The following is a 20,415-nucleotide window of genomic DNA, read 5'->3' on the forward strand; positions in this document are numbered from 1 at the left end:
GACATGCCTCCAGGCACTTTGGCCTGTACAGACCAAGATGCCAGAAAAACAGTGAGCATCAACCAGAGGAAAACAGCCAAACCATTCATTTTTCATCTCTCTAGACATTTCACTTATTTCCCCCCACACACTGGGGAGTCATTTTCAAACCACAGAATAGCTTTATATTTTAAGTACTAGTACTCTCCTATAATAAAAACCTTAAAGAAATTATAAAGATTATCATCAGCAATGGTAACACAATGGATAGTTTGTTTTCTTAGAAATGTGAATAGGAAGGGACAAATTAAAAAACAAGAATATGTTCAAAATCGCACCCATATAAAATTAGGGGTCATCTATTTGCTTAGCAAAAATAATGAAATATTTAAATATTTTTACATATAATCTCAATCCTTTAATTCAAAAAATTTTAATGAATCCAAAAGCTCAAATAATGTATCAAGAAAAGGCTGTGCCTCTCCCCCCATCTCGATATGAGCACATGGTACTGGGCTAGAATAAGGGAAAACATCACCAATGTCACACAAAGAAGAGCACAACGATGGCTTTCAACCTTTAACAAAGAAGGAAAAAATCTGGAGTTTAAAAAAAATCAAAAATCAATAGAGACTCCTAAATGACTCCTTTAAGATATCACTTTTCAATTTAACAGGACAGATTTATTTGTATGTGGCTCAAATGTTCACAATTGCTCCCTGCACCTTCATACATAGGAATGAATGTCACAGTGGCAAACGGCAGTAATGAACAATCTTACCTGAGGATATGGAAACCTCCCAAGAGCAAGCTGGGAAAGGAAATAATATTTGTCTAGTTAAAGATTTGCATGCAGGGCAGATCTCCTAAAGACAGACAAGTACTAAATTTCAGAATTGCATTCAGCAAATATAAAAAGCTCACAACCTCAAATGTACCAACTAAATGATTACTGTAATTACATTAAGAGTTGTATTTAGAATGGACATTTTCAATGAACAAGGTTACATCCCCAATAAAATATCCCAATTTTAAAACAACTAAACATTATCCTTCTATGTTTTCCCTTAGGAATATTCTCAGCTATATGGGCATTATTCACATTTACATGTGTGTGACAGTTTTTTCTAGACAGAGATGTAAAACTATAGACAGAGATGGTTGGCTTTGCCTTTTGTAAAACGGGAACACCTAATTGTTCCCAGCACACAGCTTTGTAGAATTTCAACTACAAGTATATAGGAAGGGCTGTAGGAAATGGGAAATGAAACGTACTTCAAGAAAATCTTGCCATGATTCTCATGTATTTGTTAGTTTTTTCATCCATTGTCTATCTATAATTAGAAGAAAAGAACTACTACTACTACTACTGGTAAAAGGCCATTTCAAGCCTGAAGTCAGAACTACAGGTCTAAGTCAGAAATTATGAAAGTGAATCCTTAGAGCTTTGCATTTTGTTTGATTTGTAAATTGCTATGTGTTTCTAGACCCATCACTTAATTTTGGTCTTTGGATCTTCACCTGTAAAAACAAAATGATTTGACCAGGAATAGGATTGATATAAAGTAATAAGATCAAATTTACCAAACATACCGTAACTTATTTAAAGAAAATAGTGGCAACATTTTCCAACGACATAATGTGGCCCATTGTCAGGCCTAAAATCCTGTGTATGTATTTGAAAATACTTTCAAAATAGCATTGTTACAGCAGGGAACTGACGCCTGAATGGACCCATGAGAACATCAGTCCATTTTACAGATTAGCACCTGAGTCCCACTGAAGAAGTTCCCACATGGTTCATCAGTGGAAGCGTAGGGACTGACCCCAAGACTTGCAACTTAATCCAGTGTTCTTTCCAGCATATTACACTGCTTTTCTAGACCTTGAGAAATTGTGCATTTATTTCAAAGACACTGACCCTGCTAAACATTTGTGAACTCCTTTTTTTGGAATTATGTCTAAAATAATTTCAAGTAATAAGAGAACATTTACTTTATTAGAATTGCCATCTTACATCTTATCTTGGACTTAAAATTATACCCCATAGCTTTTTGACTATGTAAATTATTTGCTGACAAAGGTTTGAATAGTCTATGGGTATTACCAAAACCCAAATTCAAGGAATAAATATTTTGTTCTTTACTCATCTTAGACATGAAGATGCTGAGGTTAATTTTCAAGGTTCTAAAAGCAGTTTGAGCAATAGCAATATAATAGGGATAAACCATAAAACCCTGAAAGGTGACTACTCTGAAAGGGCCAACCCTCATTTGGATGTATAAATGTGTTTGGAGGACCTGGTAAGTTTCATTACCTTGTACTTATTTCGTGTATATTCAGAGTTCATCGATTTTCAAGATATCAAGTTACATTATCATTATTCCATTTGGTGGATATCGTTAATTCCTTCAAGTATAAATAGCAGAAACATCACAAGATATAGTGAAGGAAAGAGAATGTGAATAGCTAACCAAACTCTCTTTGTGATTGTGTTTGTTATCTATGTACTGTTATTAATTAGGAAAGGGTGGGACTCAGCTCTCCCCTGCCCCTACTATACAGGCAATTGATTTGCCTTCATTTTGTAAACACAGTGAGTCTCTGGCTAGTGAGAGTGTGCACATTGATTCAGGAGTTACTGTGGTCTACTGTGTAACAGGAAGACTAGCAGTTTGCACTAAACTGTACCGAAGTGACAGGCAGAGACAGCTCACCAAAGCTGTCACCTATTATCACAATGAGTTTGGCATATTCTTCCCATTTGGACTTAGAGAACTACCAAAAAAAAGAGGGTCTCTGACCTAAAAAGGCTAATAGCTATAAACGAGTAACTACTAGAAAACATATAGAACATTCTACCTCAAGCCCTTCTACGGTACTGGGCGATTTATTTGGGTACATATTGAACATGTCAGTAGGGTCTGCGGAAGAATTTTGCCCCTATGGCTTACCAACAGAAGAAATTTGCCCACCATATATACAGTTAAGATCTAAACTAGCTGGCAGGTGCCAACACTGCCATTGGTTCTTGCAGTTTAAAGAACTAAGCAATGATAAATGGAAGGCTTAAAAAAGAGTGGAATAAGGTGAGAAATGTGAATTCTTCCTACTTCAACTGAAAGCCTCAAATTCTCAAGCCATCACTGTTCTTGGAGAGGCCAGGTTTCAGCCATCTTGGGAATGTGTCCTCATCTATTTGGCCCCTCTCTGTCACGACTGGTACAAGGTAATAAGGATGCTTGATGGCCTTCATTTACTCTGTGAGATCACACCATGCAGACGAACACAGAAAATTCAGTGCAAGCTGGTCAGCTGGAAGCCTCTCCGTACCAGTCTGCTGGGGAACAGGTGGCAATGCTTGAACTAGTGAACTAATCATTCTTGGGAAGTCGCTTTGCTTTGTATGTACCTTCCTTACATCCTGTGGAGTCTCAGTCCTACTTGTCAACAACATTCCAGGGATATCTGCTTGTCAGACATCTTGTAGGTATGACCTCTTTTGAGTGAGAGGACAGACAATGGGTCCTTGTCCGTGGCCAGAGCAGCATGCCTCTCTCACAGTGTCACCACTGGGCTGCTCCAACAGCAGGCCAAGGATTCCAATTCTGCACCAGTGAAAACTGGCAGCGGTCCTATTAGGCAGGCACCAAAAACAGTCGTTCTAAGGCCCCAGGAGAGGGAGCTGCCTTCCATGTATGTCCCTGTCCTCCAGGTTTAATGCAGTTGTAGTGTTTATGTTCCACACTATTTGTCTTGTGCCAAAACAGAAGGAAATATATAGCTAGGCCCTAGAACCCTTTTATCAACTTCAATTAGGAGAAAGTGAAAAAGGAAAAGGGCTCTTACCAGATACGGCTGCATGAAGAACAAGTACTTCATGAGGCTGCCAGAAGTCAAAACACGGAACCCTCACAGGGAGAGGGAGTACATATGCTATGAGTGAACTTTTCAGAGACAGGCGAACTGGGGGCCATTCTGTCTTTTACCCCTACTGGTCTATTAATCTACTTGCATTTCCCCAGTTTTTATTGTCAAGGTATTATAAATTAGGAAACTTACAAAAGAGAGTATGTAATCTTCTCTGAAATGGCCTGCAGATATGTCACTGTACTAAATGTGTTTCAGATTTAATGAAGCTTTAATGTCCTTTTTAATTTTGCCTGTTTCTGTATCACCAGGGGTCGGGCAAGGCAATCAGCACACAAGAGGGTGGTTTGGTTTAAAACTAGGAAAAAACTCATTTACTTATGAGTTGCACTGTATTTTCTTAATTAAATTTACTGAGTAAAATGGTTTAAGTTCAGCCAACCAATGACCTCTGTATGTAGATTTAGATTTATAAATAGGTTAACAGTTAGAGAAAAAAAAAGAATCACAACAAAGCAAACAGATTAGGGCTAAGCCAATAGAAATCTTTGCTCTCTTTATCATCTTTACAAAAGACGCATTTAAATATAGGCAGCTTAGGTCCAGTTTAAAAAAAAAAGTATATTGAAAAATGTGGACTCACATAAATGCCAACAATTTATCAAACGACTCTTACATCCTTTTCATTCCCAGGAGGGCAAAGGCTCAGTTGTAAAAGATTTGAAAAAGCTTTATTTTTTTGAGGGTGGTGGCGGAGGAGGTAGAGCTGGGGGAGGAAGAGGAGTCTATTTAATGTTTAAAAAAGTGCGTTTTAACCCTTCTGCTGTGATGGTCGGATATATCCGAATGAATATATCTGAAATTTTTATACATAAAAATGTCATTTATATACAAAGCAGCTCAAATTGTTATTATTAAATGCATAAAATAGTCAAAATATCAACTTTTTTTTTTTGGTGGATTTCTGACACATTTTGAAAAAAAAAACCAAAAACTTGAAATCACTTGACTCAGCGAAAGAGTTAATTCCAAATACTTAAGATTCGGCAAACTGCCAAATAGTCTTGTTCGTTGTGAGAGATTTACCATGTAAAAGGCAGCAAAAGAATGCTCTGAAAACATTTATCAGTTGGGAAGACATTTAAATATCAGGAAACCACTAACATTCCACTGTAAAACTAGGACTGTTCCTTATGTCATCTTACTGACTTTGATTTGTCCAATGAAGTACTCTTGAGTTAGTAGTATTTGAATGTTAGATTTTCTAATTTAAATAACAAGTGTATTTGTGTGTGGGTGTGATCATAACATTTGCCAAAAACATAACAACTGCATGATAGACACCTTTGTATATTAACAAGAAGTTAGGATAGAGGTATTTATTTACAAAGCAAAAAAGTGGCTTCTGCTGGTAATAAAAATAATGATCACCATGAAGTCATAAATCACAAAGAGAAAACATATATTGTAGCCAGAAAGTAAATGCAGGAGACAAACTCAGGATATATTGTTGGTGATCAAGTCTCCCACTTAGAATATCAACAATGTGGGAGTCGTTATAAATATAGTTATACTGAAGAGCACTGGATTTTTTAATTCTTAATTTATGTATATTGTATGTTTCTCAGCATAACTGCAAATTGAAAATAAGCATTTTCAATACAGGCAGTGATCTAGCTGAAGGAGGACTTTACAGTCTGAAGTGTTCTAAAATTTGTTAATTACCTTGTGTACATTTTACACAATTAAATTTCCATCTAAGGATTTTGCATTTAGATTATGCACTACAGTTAAATCTTCATTTTCCAGAAATGCAGCAGCCACTTTGGAGCATTCAGACACAGGGAAACTTTAAAAAATCAGACTTAACTACTGGATTACATAAAATTCCCTAGGTGAGATTTCATCCCAAGACCAATTTACACAGTCCTAGAGAGAGAGTTTAAATCATCTGAAACTGCTGTGGAAGAACCATAATAAATATTAAATACCTCAAAATCTACCCTAAGATTTTACTTTTCTTCCCATGTGTCAATTTCACTGTCCTCTTACTGAATGGTTTAAAAACAATCCAAAGGATATAACAGCAATTCACCAGTGTTAAAGTGCTTTGGAGGTTAAACTGACAACAAAGAACACAGAAACACAAAGCGACTTGAAGTAAGGTTTCAATTAAATGTGGAGGATTTAGTAATGCAGGACCAAAAAAAAAAAAGTTACAAATTAATTTAATCTTCTGCCTATAGTTTGCAGCTGCACTCCAAAGTGTCTAGGGCTTAAGAACAAAGCCTTGGAAGGCCTCGGAGTGAGGAGAGCTTCAATTTTTAATGTATAACGCCATTAGCTGATAACTTGTGGAATCTGCAACCCCTGCGGAGGGGCATAAGTGCGAGTAACAGAGACTGATGAAGTGACATATTTGTTCACGTCTAAAACTATGAGGAAGAGGGTTATTACTAACACCATCAGGCCCAACAGAAATATGCCCTAATAACCTTTGGGACCCTCCACGTTATCAGTTCTCACTACATCAAATATATTAAAGTCAAAACCTAATTCACTTTAATTAAAGACAATTAGTTTGCTTTAGTATTATTGTTTTAACTTGTATGATATAATAATATGTTGCAAATTAAAGATGGGATAATAAATATAACGAAAGCATGAAACCGTCTATATCTTTCCACCCATGCTTGGTGAAGTGAGCCTATCACTTGGTTTCTATGTAAGGAAATTCAAGGACACCATCATTAAAAGTGGTGTAGAAGAAACAATTCACTCTAAAAAGAATACAGTCAAACCATGCATATCCTTTCCTTATTCAAGTTATACTTCTTTTCACATACTTTCCTATAAACTCTCAGGATTTCTTTAACACAAACAGAATTATGGCCCAATGGAGGCACCAGAAGCTTAATTAATTTGCCCAAGGTCATGCTGTAGGATGATGGCAAAGCTTGTTAAATTACTAGGAACTCTGGGCTCTACAGATGTTTTGGCAGTGGCAAAGGACCCCACCCGCAAAGGCCCCAGAGACATCCGGTGCAGTGGCTGAACCCTGGCAAATAACTCATCGTGTCTATGCAAAAACCACCCAGTGCTCCTAAGAGCTCACAAATAACGTTTTCTTTGTGTAGAAAGAGCCTAAAATGTGAGGTTCCCATCAGGAGTGCTGCTTAGCATGTGCCAGTATTTAAAAAAGAAGTACTCATCCTCACCAGAATCCACTGATAGAAAGAAAATTTATTTTAACTTAAGGAGCCTACACACAGTAGCACAGTGAACTAAATCAGGCAATTCTCCATCATTCAGAAGGTCCTACATATTATCCCACAGATTACTACTCATAATAATGGAGAAAAGACAGCACTACAAACAAATGTTCCTAATAGTGTTTTGTTTTGTTTTTTAAATTAGAAATGGGCTTATTACAGTGGACACTTAAATGGGGAGAGGGCAACAGTAATTCACAAGTACAATATCCTAACGCTGTTCCTTTAATTGCTTTATTTGTTTCACTGTTAAAAATGATTGCTTGCTGTAGCCTAACCATGGAAGCTGAAAAGCATGATACATTGAGGTCTCAACCTGGGCAAACTGTACCTAAACTTACACTTTATTGCAGCTTAGTTCACAATCTTCACGTAATATAGGGTTATATCCCAGTGCAGCAGGAGGATAAATCATCCTGGAATATTACTCCGGCAAAGTTTAGCTGTGACTGGAGCATATGTGCTTTCGAGCCACTGAAGCAAAGGCCCATAAAATACACTAATTACTGGAAGTTATGGTCACTGAGTGATTGATAGTACTCTGCAAGGCAACTTCCTCATTTTCAGCTCTTCTGATGGGGCTCATCGCCACACAGCAATTATTAATTCATGACCCACCCCTCAGGCACTGGTACCTTTACTTCTAATTCTCCTGCTACCAAACTACTGCTGCAGCTGGACACTGTCTTTCTTCATTCTGATGGCTGGGTAAGGATGATAAAAAGTAGATTTCATGCTAAATGCTATTGTTTAAATCTTTAAATGTTGCTTGGTCTCTCTCACCCTGCTGTCCCCAAACACATAATTCTCCTTCCTCTCCCATAATGCTATTTCACTTGCATCATTTTTCCCCCTTAAAAAGGAGTGTGTATGTGTATGCATATATGTCTATGTATGTATATGGGTGTTTGTGTGTATCAATCTATCTACATTAGACCAAAAACTCTGACCGAATAATTTTTTGATTGAATACTGTGGTTTAAACGTGATATATAATTTCAACTAGGCCATAGTAAATATGAGGCAGCTAACTGGGCTTTAAAAAAAGGGAAAAAAAACCACCCTTCATTTAAAGAGACCCACTTTGTCAAAAGCTTTGAAAACACTCTAATAATTCCAAGTTGATTTCCATTAGTAGCTCTAACTCAGAGTAATGCTAATCAAAATATCTGCGTATATACCTAAATGTCTAAAAGTCACTTAAACACATCTGCAAAGGTATCTTTTTGATGGTGTTCTGGGTGCACTGAAAAGAAATTCAGTGAGAGACTGAATTAAAATGAGGCAAAGTTCAGTCATGATAGACAGAAGCAAACATTCTACTTTTCTAACAGAACAATGAATGTTCAAGTTTTTGTACAACTCACTCAACATGTAACACCGACGTTAGTTTTCCTATCTGCAATCTGAGATGGTGTAACAGGTGAACAGATGGAACTCCAAGCTACCTATCCTTTCAGGACTTGGTTCAAATTCTCCTTGCTCTTCTGTTGGGAGTTAGTCCCAAAAGACAATTTGGAGAACAATTCATACAACTCCCTGTCTAACACCCTTCACTGGACAGTGAATCACATTCTACACCTGATGACATTTCCTAGTGTTCTACGTCTTCTTCCTGTGTCTCTAATGCCAGGTAAAGTATAACTTGTTGAAGGGCAAACTCTGAGTCATGAACTTTATATATTCCCCATGACACCAGAAATAATACTCTGCAGTAGGCTGACACTCAGCAGTCCTTGATTATGAGAACCCCCGGATGGTGATGGCTCCTGGAACCTGGACACCCTGCTGGTGCACGATTTAGTTGTTTCTATGCTACAATCCTTCAGTGAACACAGTATACAGACTCTTCAATATCAGGGGCTGATAGTCTTAACTGGCAAGACCCTGTTAGACAGCACTGCTTAGAATAATCACTTTCACATATTTAAGCATTATGATTAATTTAGGTGGCTTATTTCTTATTAAAGACTAAAGGGTTGTAAGAAGGGAAAAGATTAGAGTTAAATGTCCCCAAATCTATCTCATGTGCTTAATAACCATTTTGATAGTCACAGTAAGAATTAAAAAATGACACCCTTTCAATATGTGTAATGCTGACCTATATCATCTGACAGTAGGTGGCTTTAATCATAACAGTCCCTAGAGACCTAGCTCGAGGTGGGGGTGGCGGTGAAGGATGTCTCCATTTCTAAACTGCTCCTGGAGTCATGCAGCTGTGGGTACTTGAGAATTCATCACTGCTACGGTATAGTCTATTGAGCTCAACCCAGGTTACAAGTCTATTTCTAGATATTGCAAAGTCAAGGGAGTATAATCAGGTACATTCTCTTACTTCTGGTCTCTCTATGGTGGTGGTGGTGGCGGTGGGGAGAGAGGGAGCGGGGAGAGGCAGAGAGAGAGACACACGCATTGATCTCAGCTCTCCCTCTCATCTGCCCAGTCCTGTGCTCTTCCATTGCACATTTATTTACCTTTCTCCCCACTAGTCAAGGAGCTCCTGAGGGCAAAGTTTGTATCCTTACTGACAACACAGGGTAGCACTACATGTTTACTGATTAGGCGGGTCTTCACCTACCCACTTCCTATTATAGCAGAAGTATTGAGGATTAGGATAATTTTTGTATTTCTTTAAAAAAAAATAAAATAGGCCTTAGTCTCTGAGAAACAACAGCCAATTGCACATTTCAAAATACAGTAAAATTGAACCAGCTATAGGGATAGTGTAGGCAGTAACCCTGAGAAAAGCAGCCTTGATTGATGACCAGGGTCATGATAAACCAGTCTTTTTCTTTCTCTGACTTCCTGCCCATTTACATTTATCATTTATCTCTTTTTTTCAAACTACTTGATCTCCTCCTTTTCTGTAGCATAATGGAAGAAGCAGACTTTAATCCAGAGTCAGAATACATGACTACTACTGGCTGGTCTAGTAACTTAGACTTTCCTGGAAAAGTCTTTTAATTTCTCCTGATCTCAGTTTCCTTATTTGCAAAATGGGAACATTGATGCTTATAGGATGGAACAGTCTTGGATGCCTTAAATTACTGATTTTACAGTCATTTCCCATCAGAGAAACTTAAACAAGATAATGAATATCAAAAGGCTTTGTTAAGTGTTACACATACATAGTGTCATGTTGTCACCCTTCTTGTTAGAATGACAATGAGCAAGATGCCAACAGCTAGGAATAACAGGAAAGAGTATGAGACTTCACATCAGAAGCCCCAGGTTCTGGCTCTTCCGCAGTACTAGCTGTGCGCTGTAAGGGGCCACATACCTCCCCTTCTCTGGACTCAGCTTCCTCACTCCTAAGAGGCGGAGTCTAATTTAAATAAGTTCTAAAGTCTCCGTTCTAGCGAGAAAACATTCTAGTCTCTAAATACAAGATAAGTTGTGTAAAAGAATTCTCTAAGTAAATGGTATACAAATATTAAACGTGTTATTATCCAGTTTAGGACCAAAGTATGTAATATGATCTATAAGACCTTTGAGAGGATTTTTAAAGCCAATACCAGCTCACTGGATTTGAGTATTGATAGACTTCTAGGAGCAGCGGCTTTTACCACTGGATATCTCAAAGGTTGCAGCAGTTTTCCCCCAAATTATCACACTCAAAGAACTTTAGGGTTGACAGATGTCACTAGCAAACCGCCCCGTCTTTTATACCTCGACTCAGAAGTAACTTCACACCACTCGGTTACCCTGATGATATAATGCACCTTTCTTTAAAATGTAGGCTCCACGAAAGCAGGGATTTTGTCAGATTCATTCTCCAAGTGACTGGCAATGTCCCCAAGTGTCTAGCACATAACAGGCACTCAACAAAAATTTCCTGAGTGACTAATGGATAAATGAATGCATCTTGTGTAATCTTATACCTGTCTCTTCTACAAAGCATTTTTTCCTTAAAAACAAAACAAAACGTAACACCCTGAGATAAGTTGAGATAAGTGGTGATTCAGTCACTGCTTAAATGCCCCCAGAGGATGGGCAACTTTTACCTCTAAAGGCAATGATTCCACTGTTGAGGAGGAAGGGTATAGGGATCTATCCATTAGAAAATTCTTCCTGAATAGGAAACCATGGGATTTTTTGTTTCTTGTTTTTGTTATCTTCACAAAGTTCAGCCTGCCAATCATAAAGCAGCAGCTTGCCTCTTCTCTGCTGACAATCCTTCAAACATCTGAATATGGGTTGTCAAATGCTTGCTTTGTCTTCTCTTTATTTCTATATTCTTCATATCAAGACTTTGTTGATTTAATGTTTTTAAAAAGTCCAAATCGTGTGGGTCTGTGCGTATACACAACTCAGACATGTGCTGTGGGACAAACTTTAAAAACCAGCCTGAAATCCATCAAAATAAGAAAATGCTTAGCTGGGACTGCTAGCACCTGTTCCATCTTGTTTTGTTAATCTCATGGTTGTTCACAAAGCTCTGAGCACAAAGCAGCTCAACAATGCCTCATTCAGTGGGAAACTTCACTTTGTCTTCCAGTTTCACATTCACTACGATCACTGACAACCTTGGAAAATGCACATTTAGGCACGGTAATCTGAGACAGCTGGATCCCTTCACAAACCTTGCAAAGGGCTGAACTAGTCAATCCATCATATGCCAAAGGTCACTTTAATAGCTCCTTGTTGCAGTAAGTTACAAAAAATTTTAGACACACACACACACACACACACAAAATCACAATGGAAAAGATCAAGTTAGAATTATAGAAAGGGGAGTCAGAGCAGAGACATGAGTGACAGAAACTGCTATATGCTCTTTTCCTCAACATTCAATGAAGGGAAGGAGGCCCATGGACAGGACTCTAGAATCACACTCCTGCCTACTTTCCTATACAAACTTCCACAGAAATTTCCTTGGTGTTTGGACCCTTTCAGCTTTGATCCTTTTGCCTTCTGATGGTTTTCAGCAGAAACTTCTGATCAACAGGTAACATGTTTCACTAGATGGAGCAGCAGACTAGACATAATGTAAGATTCAACTTCCACTTCCGTTCTTGACAATAATTATAAAAAGAGGAGCAACTATCAGTATTTAAGTGGATCACACCAAATGCCAAGTTTTTATGGTCTAGAGATGCTGACAGCAGCTGTTCATGGAGCATCTTGAGCCATCCGTCACCCCTCAGCCCAGGTTCATAATCACCAAGGCCTAGAAAGGCAAACAAAGCCGCAGCTGTAGTCCACTAGACAGCTGTGTCTGTGTGTGTGTGTGTGTGTGAAGAGAGAGGGGGAATGGGTTCTTCTCTATATTTAGAGGCAGGAACCAAGTCTAGATAATGCTCCATAATTCTTGTCACCTGGTAAACACCCAATATATAGATGAGGATGTTACTTCAAAGAGAAGCTTACTTCTCAAAGTAACCTTATGGGGTTGTTAATGTTAAATGAAAGTGTTTATAAAAGAGCCGCGAATATTAAAAGTATCCATTTTAAAAAATATATGTGCTTACTATTATAGTTTATCATCTGCCTCCCTCATTACATGGTAGGTTCAGCAAGAAAAGGGAACATGCATATTTTATTTACCAGTGTATTCCCAACACTTAAAAGTGTTTGGCACATAACAGGTGCTCAATAAATATCTGAGAAATGAATGAATTCCAATGTTTTCTTCACTTTACAGGTAAGAAACTGACAGTGGGATCTTGCACAATGACTTGGGCAAGATCACACTGATTGTAAGTGGTGGTGCCAACATACTGGCTTAATCTCAAGTCTGAGCATTTTAACAGTTGAAGAATTAGGATGATAGCCCTTGAATCTGGAAAACATCATAGAAAGATTTACACACTCTTCATCCAACTTCTCCGAGGGTACTGGGCTGGGTGATCCATGCCACTTTCTTATTACTTTTATTTCACATCGCTTTATAGGTTTGTTTGTAAATGTGAAAGATCACACTTCATTTTCTTGGTATCTAATGACTCTTATCTGGCATCTATCAAACAATATATGTAAAGGCAAAACAAAAAAATGAGATGTGTTCAGAGCTTTAAACATTTCCATAAGACAAGGTAGTTGTATCCAACCATTTATATTTTTTATGCTAAATTTTCCGTCAGAAAAATTCTATTATAGATATCTACAGAAAATTAAAAAACGTTCTACACACCCCCCGCCCCCCCACCAAAACAAACAAACAAAACACCTCACACTCTCTGGGCCAAAGCATTGATAGAGATCATTTAAAAGTTAGGTTTTGTTTTTTTATTTTGTTGTAGGAATACTAAGAGGAGGGCAATCTCAAACAACATTTCTCTCACATTATAAAATTAAAATGAGAACATTTTCTTTGGTGATTTTCTCCCCTTTGTTTTCTTTGTTCGTTCTTCCCGAAACTTGTTTTTCATATGTTAGAATTCCTCACGTGGGTCCCTAATTTTCATTTCTCTATCTGTTGTTGTGCTCTCAAGGTTCCTTTGTTACAGCAGCCTGTTCTTGTTTCCTGGATATAGTATTTTCTCTTACCTCTCTGAGAGTACTATAGTAATTCATTTGAATTTGTCTCCCTAAGGCCCTCCAAGTGATGTGCTTTTTTTTTAGTTTTTTTTTTTAGGTCTCTGTCCTCATCTTAAAGGCCTTCCTCAAATAACTTGCTAAGAGTAAGACACTACGTAAAAATCAGACTAGAAACATTGCGCTCATTGGTGGAGCCGACAGACTGACGTAACATGATCTGGCTGGGCTGTCTCCTTGGGGGAACTCCCAATGTTTGGATTTTTAAGATTTCTTGGTCAGATTTCCCTAGATTAAGTCTTTCCCAACCTCCTTCCTGCCTGAAAAGTAATCTTGGCTGCCAGTGTCCTAGGAAGCGGTGGTAGGAAGGCTGAGAGGGCTCAACAGTTAAAATCTAAACTTTCACTCAATGTGTCTGTACTCAGTAACGGGACGCAGTCTTGCTCAGTGCCAGGCATCACTTATTTTATTCTTTCCAAAATAACCCTCTCCCCAGTCTTGTGTTAGGGTTGGGGTGAGGCAACTGTCTGCCATGCTGAGTTAGGGAAAATCTGTGGGTCAAACAGCTTAAGTGCTTTTCAAACAGTCTTTAAAACAGTTCTCTTCTCTTTGGTCCTTCCTTCCTGGGTCCAGATATCTGGTACCATCAGTGCCCTAGCGTTCTGGGTGTTCTACAATAAATCAGGGCGTTTCTTATTTTCTTTACTGCTGGCTTAGGATTTTAGCATTCTCAGCTCTAAGTTGTTTACTATAGTCCAACTGATTTCCCACATCCAAAATTTGGCTGCTCTTGTCTCCTTTCCCTTTTGCTTTGTCTTTATGATATTATGCCTTTAAAAAAAAAAATCCCTTTATGGTTATTTTTAATGGAGTTTGAGGCGAGAGTGGAAGCTAAAGCATGTATTCCACATGCTTTCACCGAATTACTAGGCTTTTTGAACCAAATGTAAACATTTCAAAAGGTAGTATCTTTTAAAGAGAAGAGATAAAGTCTTAATTTTCTCATTGTGACCTTTGTCCAGAAGCTCTCAGGTAGAGCTTCCATCTAAAGATGAGGAAACAGGCCCAGAGAGATTAAAGGACTTACCCAAGGATCTACAGTATATACTAGCAGAGGGGACATTTGTATCTAGGTCTGATACTTTGGCAAACAGAAAGCCCTTCTTCACTTGCAAAATATTTGTGATCTATTCAGCAAACATTTATGCGCATTATGTTCAAGGCTCCAATCAAGCTTTAAACTCTGATCTTTATTTTCAGAAACTAGTTTAAAATCATTACAAAAGTATGAAAAAATGGAGTCAAAAAGATTTCTTGAATACTCACTAGGGCAGTGGAATTGTGCTAGAGAGTACAGGAGATTTTGAGAGAATCAATTTGAATCCTATCATAAGGAACTATGACATGATACACAGTGGATAACCCATATGCCACAACTAAGATGCAGGTGAAGGTCAGAAGAAGATATCACTTTCCAGCTGTAGAGGTCAGAGTCAGAATCATGAAGGAAGGGTGTTTCAATCGTGGGGAGATGAAAAAAAATGATATTCCATGTAGAGTAAAAAGCATAGTATTTATTCCATGAATTTATTTTTAACTCGGTAAAGGTAATTCTAAAACTCAAGAAAAACTCTCTTTGTTAAAACAACAGAACCCATAAAAATCTTCAGAAGATGGTGTTCCTTTGATGACCACGACCGTGTGTGGCTTTCTGACGATGTTCTTCACCTGTCTAGAGACACTTTTCTAAGCCATGGACCTTGCTTTCATCATTTAACACATCATTCAAACCACTTCAATAAAACAGTGATCATGCTGAAGAGGGGTCTCAGAGGACTAGATGACACTCCAATTAACCAAGCACATCGAGCCAGATTGTTCTACGCCTTGGACTCAAGAGACTGGCAGAGAGAGGAGGCAAACAAAGGCAGAAAGAGCAAGGACCCAAGTGAAAAGAGCAAAACGCACGTGTGAAAGATGCTGCTTTCAGCCTGACTCCTGCAGAAAAGCCTGTCAGAAGATTATTCACCGTAACCTTATTAAGGTTTATAATAACCTACCAGATAGAATCACAACCCAGAACATAAACTTATGGAGCATACTCGGTGAGCATAAGAACAATAGGGACTGGCCAGGTGCCTTTTTAAATGTATATGCATCATCGGGGGACTGTAAATGCAAGGCTAGAGGAGGAGTATGTTGATTTATTTTTGGACCCAAGAAGGGCCAACTAAAACCGAGCTTTTGCAAACATGACTGTTTACCTCCCACCTACAGATTTATGTTGTGACTCTAATGACACAAAAATATAAATGAAGTAACTAATTAGTGAAAAACAACAGTGGGACTCTCTCCTCAAGTCATTATGTGGGAGAAAAGATAAGCACTGAGTTGCCTGTGAAACTAAGAAATTATGCCCTAAAATGTTTTAGGTACTCCTCACCTTTAAGGATTAAATAAAATCATCAAATTTGGTAAAACAAAGCCCTTCCTACCGTGTTTCCCTGAAATAAGACTGCGTCTTATATTACTTTTTGCTCTGAAAGACACATTGGGGCTTATGTTCAGGGGATGTCATCCTGAAAAATCATGCTAGGGCTTATTTTCCGGTTAGGTCTTATTTTCGGGGAAACACGGTATGTACCAAACTCATTTTCATTATAAAGATTAGCTCTGAAATCTCTTGAATAGCAGCCACCAGAGTGAATAGGCCAGTTAACTGAACCATTGTGAGCCTTCTAGAAGAGTCAAACAAATATTCTGGGGGCAGGATTAATCCTCCCAGTTTATCCTAGTTCAGGAGTTTTGTACCCTTGTTAGTGGGTCTTGCTTCTTTTTTCTGTGCTTCATCCTCTTTTTTCTTTTTTTTTTTTTTGCATTTCTGTCATGAAGTTTTCCATTAATTCCTGTCATGAAGTTTTAAGGAAGAAGTGCAATTCCACATGGGTTCTCTCCCCATTACAAAGTGAGCCTGCCTACACAAACCCCACAATGGCAATGACCTTTATTTCATTCCATAACTAATCCACACAAGGAGAACGACAACACATTTCAAAATCTGAGTTGAAAAGCATAAACAAAACAAACAGAAAGGGGCCAAATTCTTCCCATCTAGTAAAACTACCATGTTCTAATCAAGCTGAATAATCTCATTTTTTCCATCTTCCAGGGTAATTTCCATCTTTATATTACTTCTGCTGACTCCAAATATTACATATAGCTGACAAGATGCTGGAAGAGACCCCTTTATCCCACAAAAAGAGGGATGCTGAACCAAGGAGATGGGGGCAGTTCTGTCCCCAGATAAAGGATAGTCTGATATTAAAGATTCTTTGCTCAAGGCACAAATATACCTGTCTGTGACTTCTAAATGGCACATTTTCAGTGGCATGTAGCATCATCTTTTATGAAAGCGTGTGGCAAGAGGCCTTGTTGTGACTCCCCGTGGGGATACTGACAGCACATTAACAAGGGAAGGGGAAAGTATGAAGCAGGCGAGCAGGGGTGACCTCATCCTTATTTTAGGGGTAAAACAATGAAGGCAAACTTCTGATTCCTGCGTCACCAAACCTCGGGGATGGACCAAATTTATGGAGTTTTGGCCAGGGTCTTAGATGGAGGTAGAAAACTCTAGTGCCCATTTTGTCTGTATTTGATTCTCATATAATTTCAGGAACTCCTTTGCTCAGTTTCCTATATTTTTATCCCATTTGTTTTTTTACCCCTAGCGCCCCAGGGGAATAAACTGATTGACTCAAAACACTTGGAGGAAGGTATCCACACAAATAGGTGGAGTAATGGCCTCGCTGAGACCTTACATATTTTGATAAGGGATCGCTCTGAAGGGTTTACAGAGATCTCCCTTGTGTGCTGGGGGATGGGCAGGGGCTCCTCAGCCTTTTCCTTCTTTCTCACAGTGGCAAACTCCCTTCAAGACCAACGTAACTCAACTGTCAACTCCTCTGAGGACCGCCCCATCCACCACCCTCTGTGGCGCAGTCCTTTATACACGTTTTACTGCAGACTTTGTCACTCTGTTTCAGGCCGTAGGTGTCTGTCTTCTCTATCAGAGGCTGGCTTTTCTCAGCGTTGTACAACCCACTCTCCAAGGCCTAGCACATGACCAGTATTAAAATAATAACTGCTGAATGAATGGAAGTTTTGACTCTTCAGAGTGCACACCTAAGAAAGGGAATCTTGTTTTTGAAAGTGAGGATAAACAGAAGAGAAGCAATTCTTAGAAGATGTTGACTATGTTTCAGAACATAATCTGTTACTCAGAATTTTAAAATGCTATTGAGATTCACATTTCTGTCTATCTATAGTGATTTTAAACAGTACTTATCACATGTGCTCCAAGTGCATTATGGTAAAAACAAAGACTCTTTGCCTTCAAGTGCTTCTTTGGACTAACTCCCCCAACTTTCAGGTCATCTTCTCATCACCTTTGCCCCTAAAAGAACCCTGGAGTTGTCTTACTGTTGAATGGCTCACAATTTCTCCTCTACGGACTCAAAACCTCCTACGACCCTTCCCTATCACATATTTTTGGTCACCTTGGACCCCAAATAAATTTGGTATAAAACAAAGGACTTTATCACCACCCGACAAGTTACATGTTTAGTTATCCTGTTTTCTGTCTTTCTCCTCACACCCCACTCCTCACCAAATGTAACTCCATGAGAGTCAAGACGGGGGTATCTTTTCACTATCTGACCCTCACTGTCTATCCTCACAGGCATAATGGGACGTCAATACCTGAATGAGAAAATAAATGTGGGAGGAAGCACGGTGAACATTCATACATGCTCTAAACCTTAAATCTCTTAGTTATGCTCTTTCCCGGTACTGCTACGCCTCGGCATATTAGGGAACACCACTGTCTAAGTCAAAGAGAATTGTTAAGGACAGACGACAGCAGACTGTTTTAGAGTCACTGAATGGTAGCCTGACAAGGGCCTTAGAGATGATTATTTCACAGATGAAGCTGCTGAGGCCCAAGTGAGGCACAGTGGTCACACAGGGCCCCCCAGAAATCCAGTAACAAAGCTGGGAAGGCCATCGAGGTGTTTCATTCCCAGGCTAGGATTCTTATCTCTACATCATGTAACTTCTCAAATATTCTTACTATCGATCTGGCCATTTATTAAATGCATTCAATGACAAGGATTTAAAACACGTGAAGGGAAATTATATAACAGCAAGGCCTGAGCCCTACAAATCAAAAGTACTAGTTTCCCCTGAAACAGGTGAACTGAACAATCCCTTTAGGATTTTGTTGAGACTCAGTTTTGAGCATCTGTCCACCATTATGGCCACGTCACAGCTGATGCACACATAGCATATTCCCTCTTAGATTCCCTTTTATGAAGAAGCAGAATATGGTTTAATGAACACTGAATACTTTATTTTCACTTTCTTTCCATAGTATAGGAGAATTGAGTCTGACAATATTTCCTTACAAATTCAACTGCATTCATGCATTACGAAAATCACAGAAAATGTATCTAACCAAAAAAAAAAGTGATAAAATCGTGATCTTATTTAAGGAGTCCTTTCTACTTTTTGAAAAGTCCTCCTTTATGTGAATCATTGTATGTAAGAAACAATGCTGAAGCCCTGATGGGTCTCCAGACTCTGTAATATTGTAATTCATATCGACCCAGATGTCCTCCTAATAGAAATTACATACGTTTCCTTAAAGGTCAAGGGTGACTGTATAGATCTTAGCGCAGAGTTCTACTGGGGCTACAGGTAGCGCACTAAGATAAATCCATTGTGAATATGGCTGTGAAGAGTAAAGACTTTAAAACTGTGTTAAATACATGCCGCTTATCCTCCCCCAGATCACATCACAACCCGTCCTGCAACATGTGATATGACTATATTGGAACAAGGTGGCATTTTTCTTTCTAAACATATAGAACTTATACATCCAAATGAGTAGGGCTGTACTCTTTAAAGTAATCACCTTTGGAAGTCATATGCATTCCAACCAGGGTACCATCACACAGAATTTTTCCGAAATCTCTCTCTTAGAACACAGGTTCTCCAGATTTGTGTGTATGAAGATCACCCAGGGAGAACACGGTAATAATGTGGATTCTAAGCGATATGGACATTAAGTGGTCTTGGATGGAGTCTGGGAACCTGTATTTTTAAGAAGCACTAGAGATTAAGTTTTATACAGGTGATCTGTGAGAAATAGCACTTTAGAACAGTCAGTTCCCAAGCCATGCACTGGTATCAAAATAATGGCTTTAGAGTTAAACTCTGTATACACATACACGTAACACACTGCAGGTTTAGCTTAGTTTTTTCCCCAAAATCTTCATTCTTCCTGATAGAACATATTACTACAGATATACATAGAAGCATCTATTTACAAAAAACAACATACCTCCATGAAAGAGATTCCTAAGCTCCAGACATCAGAATGGATTCCATACTGCTCCCCTGAAATTCTTTCAGGCTGTAAGGAAACAGAAGGGGCTTGTGAGTTGATGTCAGCTACTCCAGGAAACACACTAACAGGAGCTCAGCTAAGGCAGGGAGCCAGCAACATTTGTGTAGCACATTATGAAGAACGAAGCAATTTTTTATATTTTATGTGTGTGTATTGTATAGATAATATAAATTATACAGCTAATATATATATGTGTATATATATGTATACACACACACACACACACATACATATATGTATATATATAAAATCTCATTGAATGCTCACAAAGTCCCTGTGAGGAAAATTTTATTATCCTTAATGAAGAACAAAAAGACTTAGATTAGTGAAATAATTTAGGCAAAGTCCTGA

At 38.5% G+C, this 20,415-nt stretch overlaps 1 protein-coding gene across 11 annotated transcripts in view; it reads right to left on the reverse strand.

The window, feature by feature from the left end:
• The window catches only part of MAP2K5 (mitogen-activated protein kinase kinase 5), a 228,634-nt gene that overhangs the window by 75,655 nt on the left and 132,564 nt on the right, over window positions 1-20,415 (reverse strand). For 9 of the 11 annotated variants that reach the window (XR_012494695.1, XR_002136832.2, XR_012494694.1 and 6 more), the window contains exons 16-17: window positions 19,999-20,070; window positions 761-790 (exon numbers count right to left, since the gene is read on the reverse strand). Coding sequence is in view for 8 of the 11 variants with exons in the window: in XM_019725620.2 (XP_019581179.1) it covers window positions 761-790; window positions 19,999-20,070 (102 nt within the window). In the remaining 3 variants the exon portion in view is untranslated. The remainder of the gene's footprint in view (window positions 1-760; window positions 791-19,998; window positions 20,071-20,415) is intronic. The other 2 variants (XM_019725621.2, XM_074327520.1) reach the window with 1 other exon arrangement.

Source organism: Rhinolophus sinicus, linkage group LG03, assembly GCF_036562045.2.
Source record: "Rhinolophus sinicus isolate RSC01 linkage group LG03, ASM3656204v1, whole genome shotgun sequence".
NCBI classification, from domain to species: Eukaryota; Metazoa; Chordata; class Mammalia; order Chiroptera; family Rhinolophidae; genus Rhinolophus; species Rhinolophus sinicus.